This window comes from Trachypithecus francoisi, unplaced genomic scaffold (assembly GCF_009764315.1).
Source record: "Trachypithecus francoisi isolate TF-2019V2 unplaced genomic scaffold, Tfra_2.0 Lachesis_group20, whole genome shotgun sequence".
Taxonomy (NCBI): Eukaryota; Metazoa; Chordata; class Mammalia; order Primates; family Cercopithecidae; genus Trachypithecus; species Trachypithecus francoisi.
In genome coordinates, this window is record NW_022681466.1 from 68669833 (window position 1) to 68688118 (window position 18286).

General features: G+C 48.9%; 2 protein-coding genes across 4 annotated transcripts in view; one reads left to right on the top strand and one right to left on the bottom strand.

The window, feature by feature from the left end:
• Positions 1 to 13921, top strand: part of ITGAE (integrin subunit alpha E) — an 85331-nt gene extending 71410 nt beyond the window's left edge. For 2 of the 3 annotated variants that reach the window (XM_033185067.1, XM_033185068.1), the window contains one exon: positions 526 to 695. In XM_033185067.1, the coding sequence (XP_033040958.1) occupies positions 526 to 576 (51 nt within the window). In that variant the 3' untranslated portion in view covers positions 577 to 695. Of the gene's footprint in view, positions 1 to 525; positions 696 to 3893; positions 3951 to 4254; positions 4351 to 7784; positions 7881 to 11735; positions 11847 to 13606 lie in introns of those variants that run through there. The other variant, XM_033185069.1, reaches the window with a different exon arrangement.
• Positions 927 to 3729, bottom strand: HASPIN (histone H3 associated protein kinase). Its single transcript, XM_033185070.1, has one exon. The coding sequence runs from the start codon at positions 3687 to 3689 to the stop codon at positions 1287 to 1289; it is 2403 nt and encodes an 800-aa protein (XP_033040961.1). The 5' UTR covers positions 3690 to 3729; the 3' UTR covers positions 927 to 1286.
• Positions 13922 to 18286: the final 4365 nt, after the last annotated feature.

The window sequence follows — 18286 nt, forward strand, 5'->3', positions numbered from 1 at the left end:
TGCAGTGAGCTGAGATCCGGCCACTGCACTGCAGCTTGGGCGACAGAGCAAGACTCCGTCTCAAAAAAAAAAAAAAAAAAACCAGAGTTCTAGAAATGGAGGAAAGACAAGTTAACCACGGGAAAAGATTAGGAGTAAATTCCCGAAGTCCTGTTCAGAAGGAACCTCAGTCACTCAGATCTTAAAGCAGTCTGTCAGTTTTCCTCCCGGTGAGGGAAAAGAAGCAAAAATTAAAACCTTGTCAGTAGACAGAGACATCTCCCTTTTGAAAACTGATAAATTCTGCTTCTCTGTTTGACTGATATAACGTGACATTTCTGACACTGCCCCCTGTAAGTTGCTTACTAGCTTCCCTTCTTCTCCCCCGAGACTCTTTTTTTGGTCTCTGCTTTGCCTCAGCCTCCTTACTTTCAGTTGTCTCATCTGTAGTCTGGTTCCCAAAGCTGGCCTTGATACCGGAAGCAACAGGCTCTGCTCAGTATGACGGCTGAAGCCTGGGCTTTTTTTTTTTTTTTTTTTTCTCAGACTACATCAGTGTCAAGGCTCAAAAAAATGGAAAGGAATTTACAAAAATGACTCTGCTGACAATTAGAAAGCGGGCTTACAGGTCAGGGACCATGGCTCACGCCTGTCATCCCAGCACTCGGGATGCCGAGGTGGGTGGATCACAAGGTCAGGAGTTCGAGACGAGCCTGGCTAACATGGTGAAATCCCGTCCCTACTAAAAAAAAATACAGAAAATTAGCCAGGCATGGTGGCGTACGCCTGTAGTCCCAGCTACTCGGGAGGCTGAGGTGGGAGAATTGCTTGAACCCGGGAGGCGGAGGTTGCAGTGAGCTGAGATGTGCCACTGCACTCCAGCCTGGGTGACAGAACAAGACTGTCTCAATAAAATAAAGAGGGCTTACAAATATAAACATTTGCACTCATATGTAGTTTATTTATTTTTAAAAATAGAGGCAGGGATCTTGCTTTGTTGACCAGGCTAGATTTGAATTCCTGGGCTCAAGTGATCCTCCTGCCTCAGCTTCCCGAGTAGCTGGGACTACAGGCGCACGCCACTGCACCCAGCTAGTTTACTTTTTAAAGAACGTTTGTTATCAGTACATTTAAACATTTCAACGAATATTTCAGTTTCCATTTGGAAACAAAATTCTTGTTTGAAAAGCTGACTGGAAGCCTGTGAGAATGGGAGTTCCACCCTGCTCTGAGGATGGAGGTTGAAACAGCACCAGAGGCTTCAAGACCAGCCTCCTCTCACCTGGGGGCAGTAAGACACAGTGAGCTTACTTAAATAGACTGTGCTGGCAGAGCAAGTCAGTGGCAGAGCTGAAGTTCAGCATTGTCCTGTGGAACTCCCGGATCTGCTTCCTGATTTGCTTCATGGCGGGAGTGTTACATTTACTCTTGAAGGTCATTTGTTTCAGAATCTTGTCTGTCAGGTAATGTAGCCACAGCACATTACTATAAGGGTGATATTCTCCCCAGCAGTTGTTATTCTCCTTCTTCATGAGCCTGTAGATGTCAAACTGGTAGTCACCGTCACCGGTAAACAGGTCCTCATCCATGGAAACGTCACAGAAAACCACAATCCCGTCCCGTTCCAAGCGTGACAGGGTGTAGTCAATGATGCTGACTTGCAGCCCACGGGTGGGGATGGTGCTGCTCTGCCCATTGAGGGTGTAGTGGAGTTCTTTGAGGCTGGTTTTCTTTAAGAGCACATTCCCCCAGTGTAAGTCTCGGTGCTCAAAGCGCAGTGATGCCTCCGCCACTGCGAGGGAGGCTGTGAGCTGGTGTAGAATGCTCTTTGCAGTAGCCAAGGAAGACAACTTGGTTTTCATTTGCTCTAGGTCAGTCCCTCCAAACTCAAATTCCAGCACAATGAAGAGCTGGTCGTCTTTAAAAATATCAGGCCGGTCATTTGCAGAGCCTTTGGTTGAATGATAGTGATCCCAGGCTTTGAGGAGCAAGGGAGGGTAAGATCCCTGGACACAGTGCACTGAGTTCAGCCCGATAAAGCCTTCTGTGCGGTTGCACACTTCACCAGATAAGAGGCTCAACTCTTTGGAGATGATGATCTCTGGCAGGATTTCCTCAAAGGTTTTCTGATGGGATCCATTGACTAAGTCGGGTCCTTCAATAGCAATGATTTTTATGGCTACAGGTGCATGATCAGCAGTTGTTCGAAACACTTCGCCAAACACCCCTTCCCCAATCTTCTCACAGCATTGCAGTTTTTCTGTGGGAAGGCAATGGCTGAAGGGGAGAGGACCCTTCTGATTGCATTCCCCATAAACCTTTTCAGCATCAGATGCCTTTTTGTTTGAAATACTTAGAGTGTTTAAGGGGCTTAGCAAATACATTGAGGAGGAGTGCCAAGAGGACAGAGCTCCACTTGTTTTGTTCATGACAGGCCGGTTTGAACATTCTGATAGGAGGGATCCAGAGAGAGAAGTGGCAGTGGTATAGACGCTGCAGACCTCTGACACATCAGTCACAATTTTCTTCTTGTGGAAACTGAAGGAAGCCCTGGTTTTGGTCCAAAAGCTGGCATTCTGTAAAGGAGTCAGGTCCTGGGTGGGGAACGAATCTTTCCTCATCTTTTGGCCCTTTTTAAAGTGGTGGGAATGGAGGAGAGAGGTTTCCCTTGCCTCCTGATGTTTGCTCTTCCGGCTTGGTCTAGTTCTCTCCAGCCTGTCGATTCCCCCCGGCACAATGCGGCCCCTGGAAACGCTGGCTTCCTGATGCTTTCTCCGGACGGCCTCTTGAAGCCCTCTCTCTTGACAAGAGTCTTGGCCTGTGGCCCTCCTCTTGCCTGTGTTTGACAGACCTGGACACTCCGGTCCACTTCCCACCAGTTTCCTTTTACTGCAGGATTCCCTCATATTCTTCCCATCTGCTCCAAACTCAGAATCCTCAGGGGTTCCTGAGTTCATAAGGCCAAAGATTGCTGACCTGAGGCTGGCACGGGTTTGGCGGACCATCCTGGTGAGCCTGGCTCCTCCTGTCGCTTCCTCCTGGGAGCAGGGGAGAGACTCTTGGTCCAGGGAGACTTCCGGGAGGTAGAGGCCGCTCGGGACGGCTGAGGCTGCAACCAGAGAGGCGGAGGGGCCGATCGAGATGACCCTGTCCCTTGGCGTTGGAGACCCGGGGCCGGGCGAGGCCAGAGAGCTGAACAGGGAAGCACTGGTGCCCACCTCGTCGCCGTCCCTGGGCTGGCCGCACACGCTCAGGTCCGGGCTGAGGCGGCCGGGGTCGCGGCTGGGGAAGGGCGGGAGTCGGAGCGGGCCGCAGGGGGTGCTGCATTTTTGCGGGGGCCGAGTTCGCAGCCCCAGGCGTCTTGGGGTCACGGTGAGGCTCGGGCGAGCTCGCAGCTTCCGGCGCTTTGGGGTCACGGTCAGGCTGGGCCGGTCCTTGGGGACTCGGCCGCCGGGACGCCTCCGCCGCCGCCTCACCGGGCTGCCGGGGAAGTCGGGGTCGTCCGGATCGTCGGGATCGTCTGGATCGTCGGACTGCGAGGGGTCGCCGATGCTGGCGTCGCTGCTGCCGCTGCTGTTGAAGAAACGCCTCCGGTCCTGCGGCGGGAACCACTGCGCGGCTTCTCGGCCCGGCCGCCGCTGTCTCCTGCCGTCGGCAGCCCCATAAGTGCGGAAAAGCCGGCTCCCAAATCCCGGGGGCGAAGCCGCCATGGCCAGCACCCGCCAAGATGTTCAAACGCAAACATCGCGAGACTTCCGCGCGACGCAGACGCGCTGGCCTGCCGCGGGGTCCGAGCTCCCGGCTCTGCGCATGCGCACTTCGCCGGGGCACTGGCACGGGGCGGGGCCGGCGCCGGGGCCGAAAACTGGCGTCTCGTTTTGTTCAGCGCGTCGCGGTCATGGGTCTCGTTTCAGGCCTTCACGGTGTGCACCTGGAGTCAGGAGCGCGCTTGTGGGTTCATTCCGGATCAGGTAAGTGCGGCCGTCCCGACAGGCCAGGGGAGGGCGGAGAGCCTGAAGCGGGTGACACGAGAGGCCGGGAGACTGTTTTTCCAGGGTTACCCCTGCCTGCCAGTGGCGGGGGCTCCCAGGCCTTCCCTAGCTTCGTCCCTGGGTCTCATTTGCTCCCGCTGGAGCTTTGCTTGGGCCGAGGTGAGCGCTGAAATTGCGCACACCCTCTCTTCTGGGACCTTACGATGCTCTGTGTCCAAAGTGTTAAACGTGTCAGTCTTTCCGCACGGAAAGGAGTTATGTGAACTAGACCTTGCTTTTCCAGCATGTGGAAGAATGGCATTCAGTGAGCTGTGTCATCGCTTCCGATAAAGAAAATATAACCGTGGCTGCAGAGATCTCCGTGGATCACTCTGAGGAGGTATTTGAGACTGAAATGCTCCAGATTTAACCCCTAGAAGAGATAATAGCATCTTTGTGTAACATGTCCAAAACAGGTCTTTTGGTGCGAAAAACCAACCCGCTGTTCCAACCCGTTCCTTAGCTGCCCTCAGGAGGGTGATTTACTCCAGTTACAGTACAAGGAACTCTAGGGATTACCTGTGACTCCTCTTTCCTACATCCCCACGTCTATTCCAGCAGGAAGCCCTGCCATTTCAGTGCCAAAATATATCCTAAATCCATTCACTTCTCTCCATTTCCACTGTCGTTGTAATTCAAACTACCCTTTCTTGCCAGGGCTGTTGCAATAACCTTCAGCCTGCTTTTCTTGCCTCTGCTTTCCCCACATTCTCTACAGATAATCCCCACGTAACAGCTATCCATCTTCTTTTTTTTTTTGAGACGGAGTCTCGCTCTGCTGCCCAGGCTGGAGTGCTGTGGCCGGATCTCAGCTCACTGCAAGCTCCGCCTCCCGGGTTCACGCCATTCTCCTGCCTCAGCCTCCCGAGTAGCTGGGACTACAGGCTACTGCCATCTCGCCCGGCTAATTTTTTGTATTTTTTTTAGTAGAGATGGGGTTTCACCGTATTAGCCAGGATGGTCTCGATCTCCTGACCTCGTGATCCGCCCGTCTCGGCCTCCCAAAGTGCTGGGATTACAGGCTTGAGCCACCGCGCCCGGCCTCAGCTATCCATCTTCTAAGAGCAGACATTAGATTGTGTCACTCCCCTGCTTATTTAAAAAACAAAACAAAACAAAACTGGTGCTTGGGGCGGGGCGCGGTGGCTCAAGCCTGTAATCCCAGCACTTTGGGAGGCCGAGACGGGCGGATCACGAGGTCAGGAGATCGAGACCATCCTGGCTAACACGGTGAAACCCCGTCTCTACTAAAAAATACAAAAAACTAGCCGGGCGAGGTGGCGGGCGCCTGTAGTCCCAGCTACTTGGGAGGCTGAGGCAGGAGAAGAGCGTAAACCCGGGAGGCGGAGCTTGCAGTGAGCTGAGATCCGGTCACTGCACTCCAGCCTGGGTGACAGAGCGAGACTCCGTCTCAAAAAAAAAAAAAAAGAAAAGAAAAAAGAAAACTGGTGCTTGGGCACACTTAGACTAAAATCCATACTTTTTTCATGGCCAGAACAAGGCACTACTTGATCTAGTCTCTGCTTAATTCTTCAACCTCATCTCCTAGTACTGACCTTTCTCTCCCACTGCCCCTTTTATTATTTTATATATATATATATATTTTTTTTTTTTTTTTGAGACGAAGTCTTGCTCTGTCACCCAGGCTGCAGTGCAGTGGCACGATCTCGACTCAGTGCAAGCTCTGCCTCCTGGGTTCACGCCATTCTCCTGCCTCAGCCTCCTGAGTAGCCCACTGCCCCTTTTATAATCGGGTTATTCTGTCCTATTCTTCTAGCTTGCCGGTACAGTATTATTCTGGCCATAAGACTTTGTACTTGCTGTTCCTTTGCTTAACACTGCTCCTCCCCTAGGTCCTCATGGAGGTGGTTTTTTCTTGAATTTAGCTCAGGTGTTCTTTTCTTTTTTCTTTGCCCTGCCCTGCCCTCTTTTCTTTCTTTCTTTCTTTTTTTGAGACGGAGTTTCGCTCTTATTGTGCGATGACGCCGTCTTGGTTCACTGCAACCTCCGCCTCCCAGGATCAAGTGATTCTCCTGCCTCAGTCTCCCGAGTAGCTGGGATTACAGGTATGCGCCACCACGCCCGGCTAATTTTGTATTTTTAGTAGAGATGGGGTTTCATCATGTTGGTCAGGCTGGTCTTGAACTCCCGACCTCAGGTGATCTGCCCACCTCGGCCTCCCAAAGTGCTGGGATGACAGGCGTGAGCCACCGCGCCCAGCCTCAGGTGTTATTTTCTTAGAGAGACCTTCCCTGATCACTTATCCTAAGTGGGAATTAGTGATCAAGTGATCAAGTGTAATGTCTTGCAGTGATCCAGGTGACATTCGTGAGGTCTCAACTGAAGAAGTAGCAATGGGGGTGGGAAAGAAAGGGACAGGTACAAGATAAAATTAAAAAAAGAATTGTGAGTGTGGTGGCTCACATCTGTAATCCCAACACTTTGGCAGGCTGAGGCGGGAGGATTGCTTGAGGCCAGGAGTTCAAGATCCACCTGGGCAGCAAAGTGAAACCCCATCTCTTAAAAATAAATAAATAAAAAATGAGCCAGGCATGGTGGCTCATGCCTGTGGTCGCAGCTACTTGAGAGGCGGAGGCAGGAGGATCGTCTGAGCCCTGGAATTGGAAGCCTCAGTGGGCTGTGATGGAGCCACTGCCTTCCAGTCCGGATAACAGAGTGAGACCTTGTCTCAAAAAAAAAAAAAATAGGAAGAAACGCTTACGTTAAATAAAATGAGTAAGCTGAGTGTGGTGACTCATGCCTGTAATCTTAGCACTGTGGGAGGCTAATGTGGGTGGATTGCTTGAGCCCAGGAGTTTGAGACCAGCCTGGGCAATATGGTAGAGACAGGTGAAACCCTGTCTCTACTAAAAATACAAAAATTAGCCGGGCGTGATGGTGGGCGCCTGTAATTCCACCTCCTTGGGAGGTTGAGGCACAAGAATCGCCTAACCCTGGGAGGTAGAGGTTGCGGTGAGCCGAGATCATACCTCTGCACTCCAGTCTCAATGATAGCACGAGACTCAGTCTCAAATAAATAAATAAATAAATAAATAAAAATGTAACATCTCTACAAAAAATACAAAAATTAGCTCAGTGTGGTGGGGTGTGCCTGTGGTCCTAGCTGCTTGGGAGACTGAGGTGGGAGGATCACTTGAGCCTGGAAGGTTGAGCCTATGGTGACCCGCGATCATAGCTTTGCACTCCAGCGTGGGTGACAGAGCGAGATCCTGTCTCAAAAACAAGTCAGTCAGTCAAGAGCTGACTTTGGATGGCACAAGGGAAAAGAAGGAAAGGCCGGGCGTGGTGGCTCACGCCTGTCATCCCAGCACTTTGGGAGGCCGAGGTGGGTAGATCATCTGAGGTCAGCAGTTCAAGACCCGCCTGGCCAACATGGCAAAACCCCATCTCTGCTAAAAATACAAAAACTAGCCGGGCGTGGTGACTCACGCCTATAATCCCAGCTACTCGGAGGCTAAGGCAGGAGAATCCCTCGAACCTGGGGAGGCGGAGCTTGCAGTGAGCCGAGACCGCGGCACTTCACTCCAGCCTGGGCGAAAGAGCAAGACTCCGTCTCAAAAAAAAAAAAAAAAGGAAGTTGGAGAATAACTGCAGATGTCTTGTTTGGGTAACTTTGTGTAGTGTTGTGTACGTTGGGGCCGTTAACTAAGCCCAGGAATGCCTTTAAAGGGAAAGGTGGTGCGGGCCATTCAAACACAGTGAGTTCATGTCTAAATACGTTTTCTCTCTCTCCTTTCTTTCCCCATCTTCTAGTTACTAAAAGATGTGACTGAACTTCAGATCCTTGGTGAAATATCTTTCAACAAATCTCTATATGAGGGACTGAATGCAGAGAACCACAGAACTAAGGTAATCCCTGGCTGACTTCTGAGTAGTGCCCAAGGAAAATCGTGCCTAACCTTGAAGTGCCTCCACAGACATTCTGTTGCCCTCTTCCTGTTTTCAGCCTTAACACTTCTGATCTTGGCGCTGCCATCACTGCCTTTGTGACCTTGAGTGACTCAGCTTCTGCCAGTTTTTTGCCTGTGAAATAAGGCAGTTAAGAGGTGTAAGCTGAGAAGTTCTGAATTGAAATAACTAGGCTGGAATCTGCATTATATCCTTTGATTTGAAAACCTATTGATTTAAAAAAAAAATTTCCAGCCAGGCATCGGTGGCTCACACTGTAATCCCAGCACTTTGGGAGGCCGAGGCGGGTGGATCACTTGAGATCAGGCCAAGACCAGCCTGGCCAACATGGTGAAACATGGTGAAACTCTGTCTGTACTAAAAATACAAAAATTAGCCGGGCATGATGGTGGGTGCCTGTAATCCCACCTTCTTGGGAGATTGAGGCACGAGAATCGCCTGAACCTGGGAGGTACAGGTTGCAGTGAGCCGAGATTGTGCCACTGCACTCCAGTCTCTTTTTTTTTTTTTTTTTTTGAGACGGAGTCTCGCTCTGTCGCCCAGGCTGGAGTGCAGTGGCCGGATCTCAGCTCACTGCAAGCTCTGCCTCCTGGGTTTACGCCATTCTCCTGCCTCAACCTCCCGAGTAGCTGGGACTACAGGCGCCCGCCACCTCGCCCGGCTAATTTTTTTGTATTTTTTAGTAGAGACGGGGTTTCACCGTGTTAGCCAGGATGGTCTCGATCTCCTGACCTCGTGATCCGCCCGTCTCGGCCTCCCAAAGTGCTGGGATTACAGGCTTGAGCCACCGCGCCCGGCCACTCCAGTCTCAATGATAGAGCGAGACTCAGTCTCAAATAAATAAATAAATAAATAAATAAATAATTTTTAAAAAATTTCCTAAGTAAGAAATTGTTTTTCGTATACATTAACTGTCTTAGTGTGCTGTATCAGTGTTTGGTTATAGTATTAAAGAGTACTCAGGAATGCATAAATCTTTTATAAGATTTAGACTAGATACTGGAACTCTTGGAATTCTTTTTGCAAACGTATGACTAGAAGTCAGACTGATGCCTGTGATTTATGGACTGAATGCTTTGTGTGTTACCCTGTGTGTTCATTCTTGTTGACACTTGCCTGCACATGGCTTCAGAGGTGATCTATCTGTGAGCTCTGAGCTCTTTAGTTAGGCATGATTGTCTACTAGAGGGAATGTCAGAAGAGTGATGCTGGATTGCTAAATATAAGGTCCTCTGTTTTCCTCCCCGGAGGAGGAGAAAGGAGCAATTGTCTAGACATGCCAATATGACATTTCCTTTTATTTTTAAGTAGTGTATTTCTTTTTCTTTTTTTTTTTTCTTTTCTTTCTTTCTTTCTTTTTTTTTTTTTTTGAGGCAGAATCTTGCTCTGTCGCCCAGGCTGGGGTCCAGTGGTGCCATCTCGGCTCACTGCAACCTTCGCCTCCCCGGTTCAAGCGATTCTCCTTCCTCAGCCTCCCGAGTAGCTGGGATTACAGGCGCCCACCCCCATGCCTGGCTAATTTATTTGTTTTTTTAAATAGAGACAGGGTTTCACCATGTAGGCCAGGCTGGTCTCCAACTCCTGACCTCAGGTGAGCTGCCCGCCTTGACCTCCCAAAGTGCTGGGATTACGGGCGTGAGCCACTGTGCCCAACTAAGTAGTGTATTTCTAATACAGAAAACAATGTGGAAGAAATAGAAGTGCCCCATTATCGCACTGCCCAGATTTTAACAAATAAAAGTAATAGCAAGAAAATCCAAGCCATACAGAGAATGGTACCAAATGAAAAATAATGGTTCCTTCACTTCTCCCTTCCCATGCCCCTAGCAGAGAGGAGTTACTATTAAGTTTCTTGTGTGCACGTTTTAAATTTATATATTTCCCCGTCTTACTTAACTGATACTTTTATTTCTATAGCATGGATTCCGCAAAATTCCTTTCTTTAAATCCAATATCCTAAGCAAAGTATTAAGTAGTTCCTGACAATAAGCACCTGACTGACAGTGACTCTGTGAACATAAACAAACTATCCCAATGCATTTCAGCCACAAGAAGGGGAAATCCAGCTCACGCAGCGTAAGGCCATATGCTGTTTATCCAGCGAGGGAGACCGACCTGGGGCGATGGGCTGGCTGCTTTTGTTCTTGCAGTCTGCCGTGTTGGCGCTGCGTTCCCTCACGGCCAGCACAAAGTTGCCACGTCTCCAAATGCTATATTTTCACATGGCAGGATACAGAACAGGAAGCAAGAAGTCAGTAGCAAAAGGATTTTGGATTTTTCTTCAAGCGCCTTCCCTTTTCAGGAATGAAACATTTTCCCAAAGCTCCCAGGAGACATCTTCTTACATCTTATTAGTGAGATCTGAATCTCACATAGTCACTGGCAAAGGAGAATAGCTGTGTGTCATGATCACCTTAGACCAACCATGATTCCTGAATAAAATCCAAAAGGAGAGAGTGGCCGCTGGGCAGGCCAGCATCAGTGTTTGCTGCAAGCAGTAGTACCTGGTGCCCTGCTTCTCCCTTAACCTCTACCTGGGCATCTTCAGGGCACTTTTGGGAATCTGTGGGTTTAGAAGAGGATAAAGGGAGGTGGCTTTGAGAAATGGGGATATGTCTTCTACTCAAATCTGGCCTGTTTCCCGAGTCACCCTGGGACTTCCTTTCAGTCCCCAAACCCAGGTTCTCGAGTCCCCCTCCTTCTCCTATAGAAGAATATTCCAGCCCTGTTTCTGTTCTTCCTCCGTCTTTGTTGCTGTGGTACCTCCTTATTCTCAAGGCCTAAGACTTCACTCTTATTAAGTTCGCTACCTATGATCTAAGTAGGACCTGCAAGGTCAACTTTCGGTCGACCAGCATTTATAACGTCATTGGAAGAGGCCTTAAAAGTAAGTTTGTCCAGCTCTTCACCCCGTACAGAAACCTCTCCGAAGCATCCCTGGCCTTGGCGCCTAAACATACACGTGAAGGGAGCGCAGTGCTCTGAGCAGGCAGAGAAGTCTTGTTGGCTCTCTGGCCCCACCTAAGTCCTGGGAACTTGCTCTGGCCACAACTTGGAAGGGCCATCCCTGGGTCTCAGGAAGCACACCCCCTAAACTTTCTAGCTGAGCCCTGCCAGAAGAGAGACTAGACTCCCGACACTGGGAGAGCCTTTGGAAAACAAAACCTGAGGATGACTTCTAACAGCTGAGCTCTGCAAGTAGTACACATGGATATCATTTTGCATTTATTATGTCCCTTAGGTAATACACACTTTCTAGTCTGGTGAGGAGAAGACCAGTACTGTTATCGTATTTTGTGTGGGGAAAATGTATTACCAAAGCCTTTGGGGATCTGTGCAAGATCAAAAAGAGCCGTCAGAACGGAGTCGGAAAGGACTTGGAGATCATTGAAAGGAAGTCATCATTTTAAAGAGAACAGGCAATGGGGTTCAGGGACATAGAGCAGTGTAGCGGTGTGACAGCCTCGCAGTCCCGTGTTGAGACTGCATTCCGCGGGACCCTCTTTCAAGCTGTCAGAGCATCTTTAACAGAAGGTCACAATCTCCTGAAAGACCTAGCCCTTCTAGATAAGGGGCCAGAATAGTTTCTTACAAAGTCTTTGGATGATTGGATAATTTTAGATGATCGAAAATGCTGTATCAGGGAATATTAGCTTTTTGCTTTCATGTTACCAGTTTTAATCAATACACAGGATGTTGCCAAGTCCTCGTATTTTGCTCCTTAAAATAACATGTAGGATTTTTTTCCTCATTTCCTTCACCTGATGTATTGGGCCATCTCTTTGTCTTGTCTAGATCACTGTCGTCTTCCTGAAAGATGAGAAGTACCATTCTTTGCCTGTCATCATTAAAGGCAGCATTGGTGGACTTCTGGTGTTGATTATGATTCTGGTCATCCTGTTCAAGGTCAGTTCTGCTCATGGCGTAACGGTGAGGGAAGACTGGGCTCTGGTTTTGGGCACAGAACTCCTTAGCACAGGACAGCCAACCTCTGACTTAGAGCAACTGCCCTGGCCGCGTGGCCACCTTTTTCTCCTCCTTCAACTACACACCCCCATTTAGACAAATGAGTAAATTAGTATCCGTCTGAAAAGAGAAAACTCTAATTGAATAATAAAGAGTGATTTTATATATATTTCTTTGCCACCTCCCTATTCTCAAGGCCCAGAACTTACTCCTGTTACGTTCGGCTACCTGTGAGTTAAATGGGGCCTGGAAGGTCAGCCCTAGGCCAGCATTTGTAACTTGATTGGAAGAGGCCTTCACGGTATAAAAGGCCTTAAAACAGATGTGATTGCTGTTCCCCTAGTGAAATCTTTTCCTTGCCTTCCCTTGTCTTAATGTGCAAACTCTTCTACTGCTATTTAAGATCCTCTCCTCTCTGTCCTCTACCCCTCTCTGCCCTTAAGTATTCCTTTTCTTCTTCTTTTTTTTTTGAGATGGAGTTTCACTCTTTTCGTCCAGGCTGGAGTGCAGTGGCCGGATCTCAGCTCACTGCAACCTCCGCCCACCCCCCCGATCCCCACTCCGGGTTCAAGTGATTCTCCTGCCTCAACCTCCCGAGTAGCTGGGATTACAGGTGTGCGCCACCACGCCTAGCTAATTTCTGTATTTTTAGTAGAGACAGGGTTTCACCGTGTTGGCCAGGCTGGTCTCGAACACCTGACCTCAAGTGATCCACCCACTTCAGCCTCCCAAAGTGCTGGGATTACAGGCATGACCACCGTGCCCAGCCTTTCTTTTTTTTTTAAAGACAGGGTCTTGCTTTGTCCCCCAAGCTGGAGCTCAGTGGCACAATAATGGCTCACCGCAGCCTCACACTCCTAGGCTCAGGCCATCCTCCCGCCTTAGTCTCCTGAGTAGTTGAGACTGTTACTTAGGCGCATGCCACCACACCCAACTAATTTTTTAATTTTAATATTGTGGAGATGAGGTCTCCCTATATTGCCCAGGCTGGTCTCAAACTCCAGGGCTCAAGTGATCTTCTCATCTTGGCCTCCTGAAGTGCTGGGGTTACAGACATGAGCACCTGACCCTGCTGTTTTCTCCCAACAAGTCAAACTGTTCCCTAAATAGGTTCATGCCTCTGCGTACGCATAGGCTGCTGCTGTTGTCAGGAATGGCCTCCGTGACTTTTTACTTCGCTCACTCTCTTCCTGAAAGCGGTCTAGAGACTCCTGAGTCCTCGGTGCTGGCTTCTGTGCGTTTGCTGTGAGCTCCCTTCCGGAAACCCTTCCAAATGGCAGTCATCACACTGTATTGTAATGATCTCTGTTTCTACTAGATGATGAGCTTGACGCAGGAAGCTGTACTTGATCTCCTTCTATCTTCAGCATCATAGGCTCTACTGAGTATATTTGCATAAATGAGATTAGATCCAGTACAGCCGAAATTATCACGCTTTGCAAAATAAGTTAAAAAGGTTCAGCTGCTCGGGAGGGCAGGGTTCAGAGAAGATGGAGTCAGTTCTGATTGAGGGATGAGCACCAGAGGTCCTGAAGGATTAGACTGTCTGGGAGAGAGTCAGAGGAAGATAGGAGAAAGGAATAGTGATTATGAGAAACAGAGGAATATAGGGACTATTTAGGCAACAGCCAGAATGCTGGTTTTCTGAAACAGATGGGAATCTTCCGCCTGTCACTGGACTTTTCCTTCCGTTGTTTCAGTGTGGCTTTTTTAAAAGAAAATATCAACAACTGAACTTGGAGAACATCAGGAAGGCCCAGCTGAAATCAGAGACTCTCCTAGAAGAAGAGAATTAGGACCTGCTATCCACCGGGAGAGGCTGTCAGCCAGTCCTGGGACTTGGAGACCCGGCATCCTTCGGAATACTTTTTCCTTCAGGATGATGGACAGCAGCATCAAGCTGTTTGTAGAATATTAGTTTTTAACCATGCATTGTCCCCAAAGTGTCTGTGCATTGTGCAAAAAGTAAATTTGGGAAACATTTGGTATTAAATAAAGTTACACTTTTCTTCACAGTAGTGCTTTTAATCTGGAAACACGGTATTACTTACGATTTGCAGTACATTTTGCCTGATAGGGCAAGTTTTCATTCTTATTTTTAAAAAATGATAGATTGTGGCTGGGCATGATGGCTCACACCTGTAATCCCAGCATTTTGGGAGGCCGAGGCAGGCGGATCACGAGGTCAAGAGATTGAGACCATCCTGGCCAATGTGGTGAAACCCCGTCTCTACTAAAAATACAAAAATTAGCTGGGTGTGGTGGTGGGCGCCTGTAGTCCCAGCTACTAGGGAGACTGAGGCAGGAGAATCATTTGAACCCAGGAGGCAGAGGTTGCAGTGAGCCGAGATCGTGCCACTGCACAACAGCCTGGGCGACAGTAAGACTCTGTCTCAAAAACAACAGAACAAAAAAATCATCGATTGTATCCTTTCAGATAATTCTTAAGTATCAATTTTTCAGATTTCCAAAAGAAACCCTTTGAGGTTTTAATTTAAACATACAGGTTAAGTTTGGGAGCATTGATATCTTTATAGAATTGCCTTTCTACTCCACTTGCTGAGATTTTGTTTGTTTATTTGTTTTTTGAGACAGTTTCTCTCTCATTGCCCAGCCTGGAGTGCAATGGTGTGATCTCGGTTCACTGCAACCCCTGCCTCCTGGGTTCAAGCGATTCTCCTGTCTCAGCCTCCCAAGTAGCTGGGATTACAGGCATGCGCCACCACGCCCAGCTAATTTTGTATTTTTAGTAGAGATGGGGTTTCTCCATGTTGGTCAGGCTGGTCTCAAACTCCCGACCTCAGGCGATCCACCCACCTCAGCCTCCCAAAGTGCTGGGATTATAGGCATGAGCCACCGCACCTGGCCATGCTGAGATTTTTAAAAACACTTTGCAGCACTTTGGGAGGCCGAGACGAGCGGATCATGAGGTCAGGAGATCGAGACCATCCTGGCTAACACGGTGAAACCCCGTCTCAACTAAAAAATACAAAAAACTAGCCGGGCGAGATGGCGGGCGCCTGTAGTCCCAGCTCCTCGGGAGGCTGAGGCAGGAGAATGGCATAAACCCGGGAGGCGGAGCTTGCAGTGAGCTGAGATCTGGCCACTGCACTTCAGCCTGGGCGACAGAGCGAGACTCCGTCTCAAAAAACAAAAACAAAAAAAAAAACTTTGCAGCAAGGTTTTATAATTTTCTTCAAAGGGGTCTTAATTTATAAAGACTTATTTCCAGCTGTATTTTTATTTGTTTATTTTGGGGACAGCGTCTCACTCTGTCGCCCAGGCTGGAGGGCAATGATGGCAGTCATAGGTCACTGCAGCCTTGAACTTTTGGGTTCAAGCAGTCCTCTGCCTCAGCCTCCTGCATAGCTGGGACTACAGGTGCAGGCCACCATGCCTGGCTCGTTTTTGAATTTTTCTTTTGTAGAAATGGGATCTAGCTATGTTGACCAAGCTGATTTCAAACTCCTGGCTTCAAGTGATCCTCCTGCCTTAGCCTCTGAAAGTGCCTGGCCTGTACTGTGCTTTTGTTGCTACTGTGAGAAAATACCTTTTTTTCCCCCTGACTGTTTAGAGTTTGCATTTAGAACAGTTGGCGGTTTTGAATGTTTATCTTATCTGACCATCTTACTGAACTGTGGTTTTTTTTTTTTTTTTGGAGACGGAGTCTCATTCTGTCACCCAGGCTGGAGTGCAGTGGTGTGATCTCTGCTCACTGCAACCTCAGCCTCCCGGGTTCAAGCGATTCTTCTGCCTCACACTCCCGAGTAGCTGGGACTACAGGCACACCCCACCACGCCTGGCTAATTTTTGTACTTTTAAGTAGAGACAGGGTTTCACCATGTTAGGCTAGTCTTGAACTCCTGACCTCAGATGATCCACCCGCCTCAGCCTCCCAAAGTGCTGGGATTACAGGTGTGAGCCACCGCGCCCGGCCAAACTGTTTTTTAATGACTCTTAGGTGCTTCTTTTGGATTTTTTCTAAGGAGATCATTCTATTTGCAAATAATGGCAATTTGGAGTCTTTCTGATATTTTTACTTTTGGCTACCCTTACTTCTTTGACTAGGACTTGGAGAGCTCTGGGAAGTAAACCGTGCCTGGCTGTAATGAGAGGGCTTTTCCTGCCATCCTCTGCCTGCCTCACACCCGCCTGTCATCCCAGCCCCGGCTCCTCTGCCTTTGGGTAGTTTCTGGGGCTTGGCTGCAGCAGCCCATTCCCCTGTCACGGAGCCCCGTACCTTGCCAGTGTTACATCGCTAGGCCGTTAGGCACGATCTGCTTCCCTGTTGATCTGATTCCATCATCTTCATTTAATTCAGAAATCCCTCTGTGTTATTGGTCACTTGATTATATTGTTCTCTGTTTTCCAGTGCTGCCACAGGCTTTTCCCCTTCCTTGTAACTCTTGGGTGTTTCAGTGGGATTTGCCTTTGAGGGAAGACCCACAGGTAAGTTTGCTTAGTTATTTTCCTGTTGTGCTCAGGAGTTGTGTCCAAGTTTTCAATATTATATAAAAGCGCCTACTTTTATACTTCCTCAAAATTGCAAATAAGACACCCGTTCCCATTGTCACAGGGAAGCCTTCTATTGACTTACTGAGCTGTGCTGATCTGATTGGCAGTTGTAATCAGGGGACTACATCAGGAACTACTCAGTGAAGAGGAAGACACTTTTAAGTGTAGACATGGTTAGTGTCAGGCCTCTGAGCCCAAGCCAAGCCATCGCATCCCCTGTGACTTGGACATATATGCCCAGATGGCCTGAAGTAACTGAGGAATCACAAAAGAAGTGCAAATGCCCTGCCTCGCCTTAACTGATGACATTCCACCACAAAAGAAGTGAAAGTGGCTGGTCCTTGCCTTCAGCGATGACATTATCTTGTGAAATTCCTTTTCCTGGCTCATCCTGGCTCAAAAAGCTCCCCCACTGAGCACCTTGTGACCCCCACTCCTGCCCGCCAGAGAACAACCTTTGACTGTAATTTTCCTTTACCTACCCAAATCCTATAAAACGGCCCCACCCTTATCTCCCTTCGCTGACTCTTTTTCGGACTCAGCCCGCCTGCACCCAGGTGAAATAAACAGCCACGTTGCTCACACAAAGCCTGTTTGGTGGTCTCTTCACATGGAGGCGCATGATAGTTAGATTTTACAAATTCATATGCTATGGCTTGGGCCAAGGTCTGTGGCATCCACCTGTAGTCCCAGCTACTGAGGAGGCTGAGGCATGAGAATCGCTTGAACCTGGAAGGCAGAGGTTGCAGTGAGGCAAGACCAGACCCTATCTCAAAAATAAATACAGGCCGGGCGCGGTGGCTCAAGCCTGTAATCCCAGCACTTTGGGAGGCCGAGACGGGCGGATCACGAGGTCAGGAGATCGAGACCATCCTGGCTAACACGATGAAACCCCGTCTCTACTAAAAATACAAAAAAAAAACTAGCCGGGCGAGGTGGTGGGCACCTGTAGTCCCAGCTACTCGGGAGGCTGAGGCAGGAGAATGGCGTAAACCCGGGAGGCAGAGCTTGCAGTGAGCTGAGATCTGGCCACTGCACTCCAGTCCGGGCGACAGAGCGAGACTCCGCCTCAAAAAAAAAAAAAAATAAATAAATAAATAAATACATAAATAAACGAGGCCAGGCGTGGTGGCTTATGCCTGTAATCCCAGCACTATCCCACCGAGGTGGGCACATCACCTGAGGTCGGGAGTTCGAGACCATACTGACCAACATGGAGAAACATCATCTCTACTAAAATTCAAAATTAGCCGGGTGTGGTGGCGCATGCCTGGAATTCCAGCTACTCGGGAGGCTGAGGCAGGAGAATCGCTTGAACCCAGGAGGCAGAAGTTGCAGTGAGCCGAGATTGCACCACTGCACCCCAGCCTGAGTGACAGAGTGAGACTCCCTCTCAAAAAAGAAAAGAATGAGTGCTGGGCTCAGCCCTGTGGAGTAACGTTTTCTCGTAATCGAATGAGATTACGAGAACATGACCAATTTAGGTTTTCACACCTGCTGGGTTTCATCCCTCTAAAGTTCAGATAGTGTCTTCAGAGAAACAGGTTATTTGAATCTGCACTCATTATCCTGTACCAGGGGAAATGAGAACACAAAGCACACGAGGTACTTCCCCAGCTGGTCTTTCTTCTAAAAGCTGCCTTTTTGGTGCTAGGCCTTTCTCATTTCCTTTCCACCCTCTGCCAGGGACAGGAAATGGTAGAGCCTGCATAGATCCGAGAACAGGACTGAACTGGGACCCGCCAAACTTTGGATGCAGTTATTGGAGGGATGAAACCAAGCAGGTGTGAAAACCTAAACTGGTCATGTTATTTAGGCCTCATTCGATTATGAGGAAATGTTACTCCACAGGGCTGAGCTCAGCA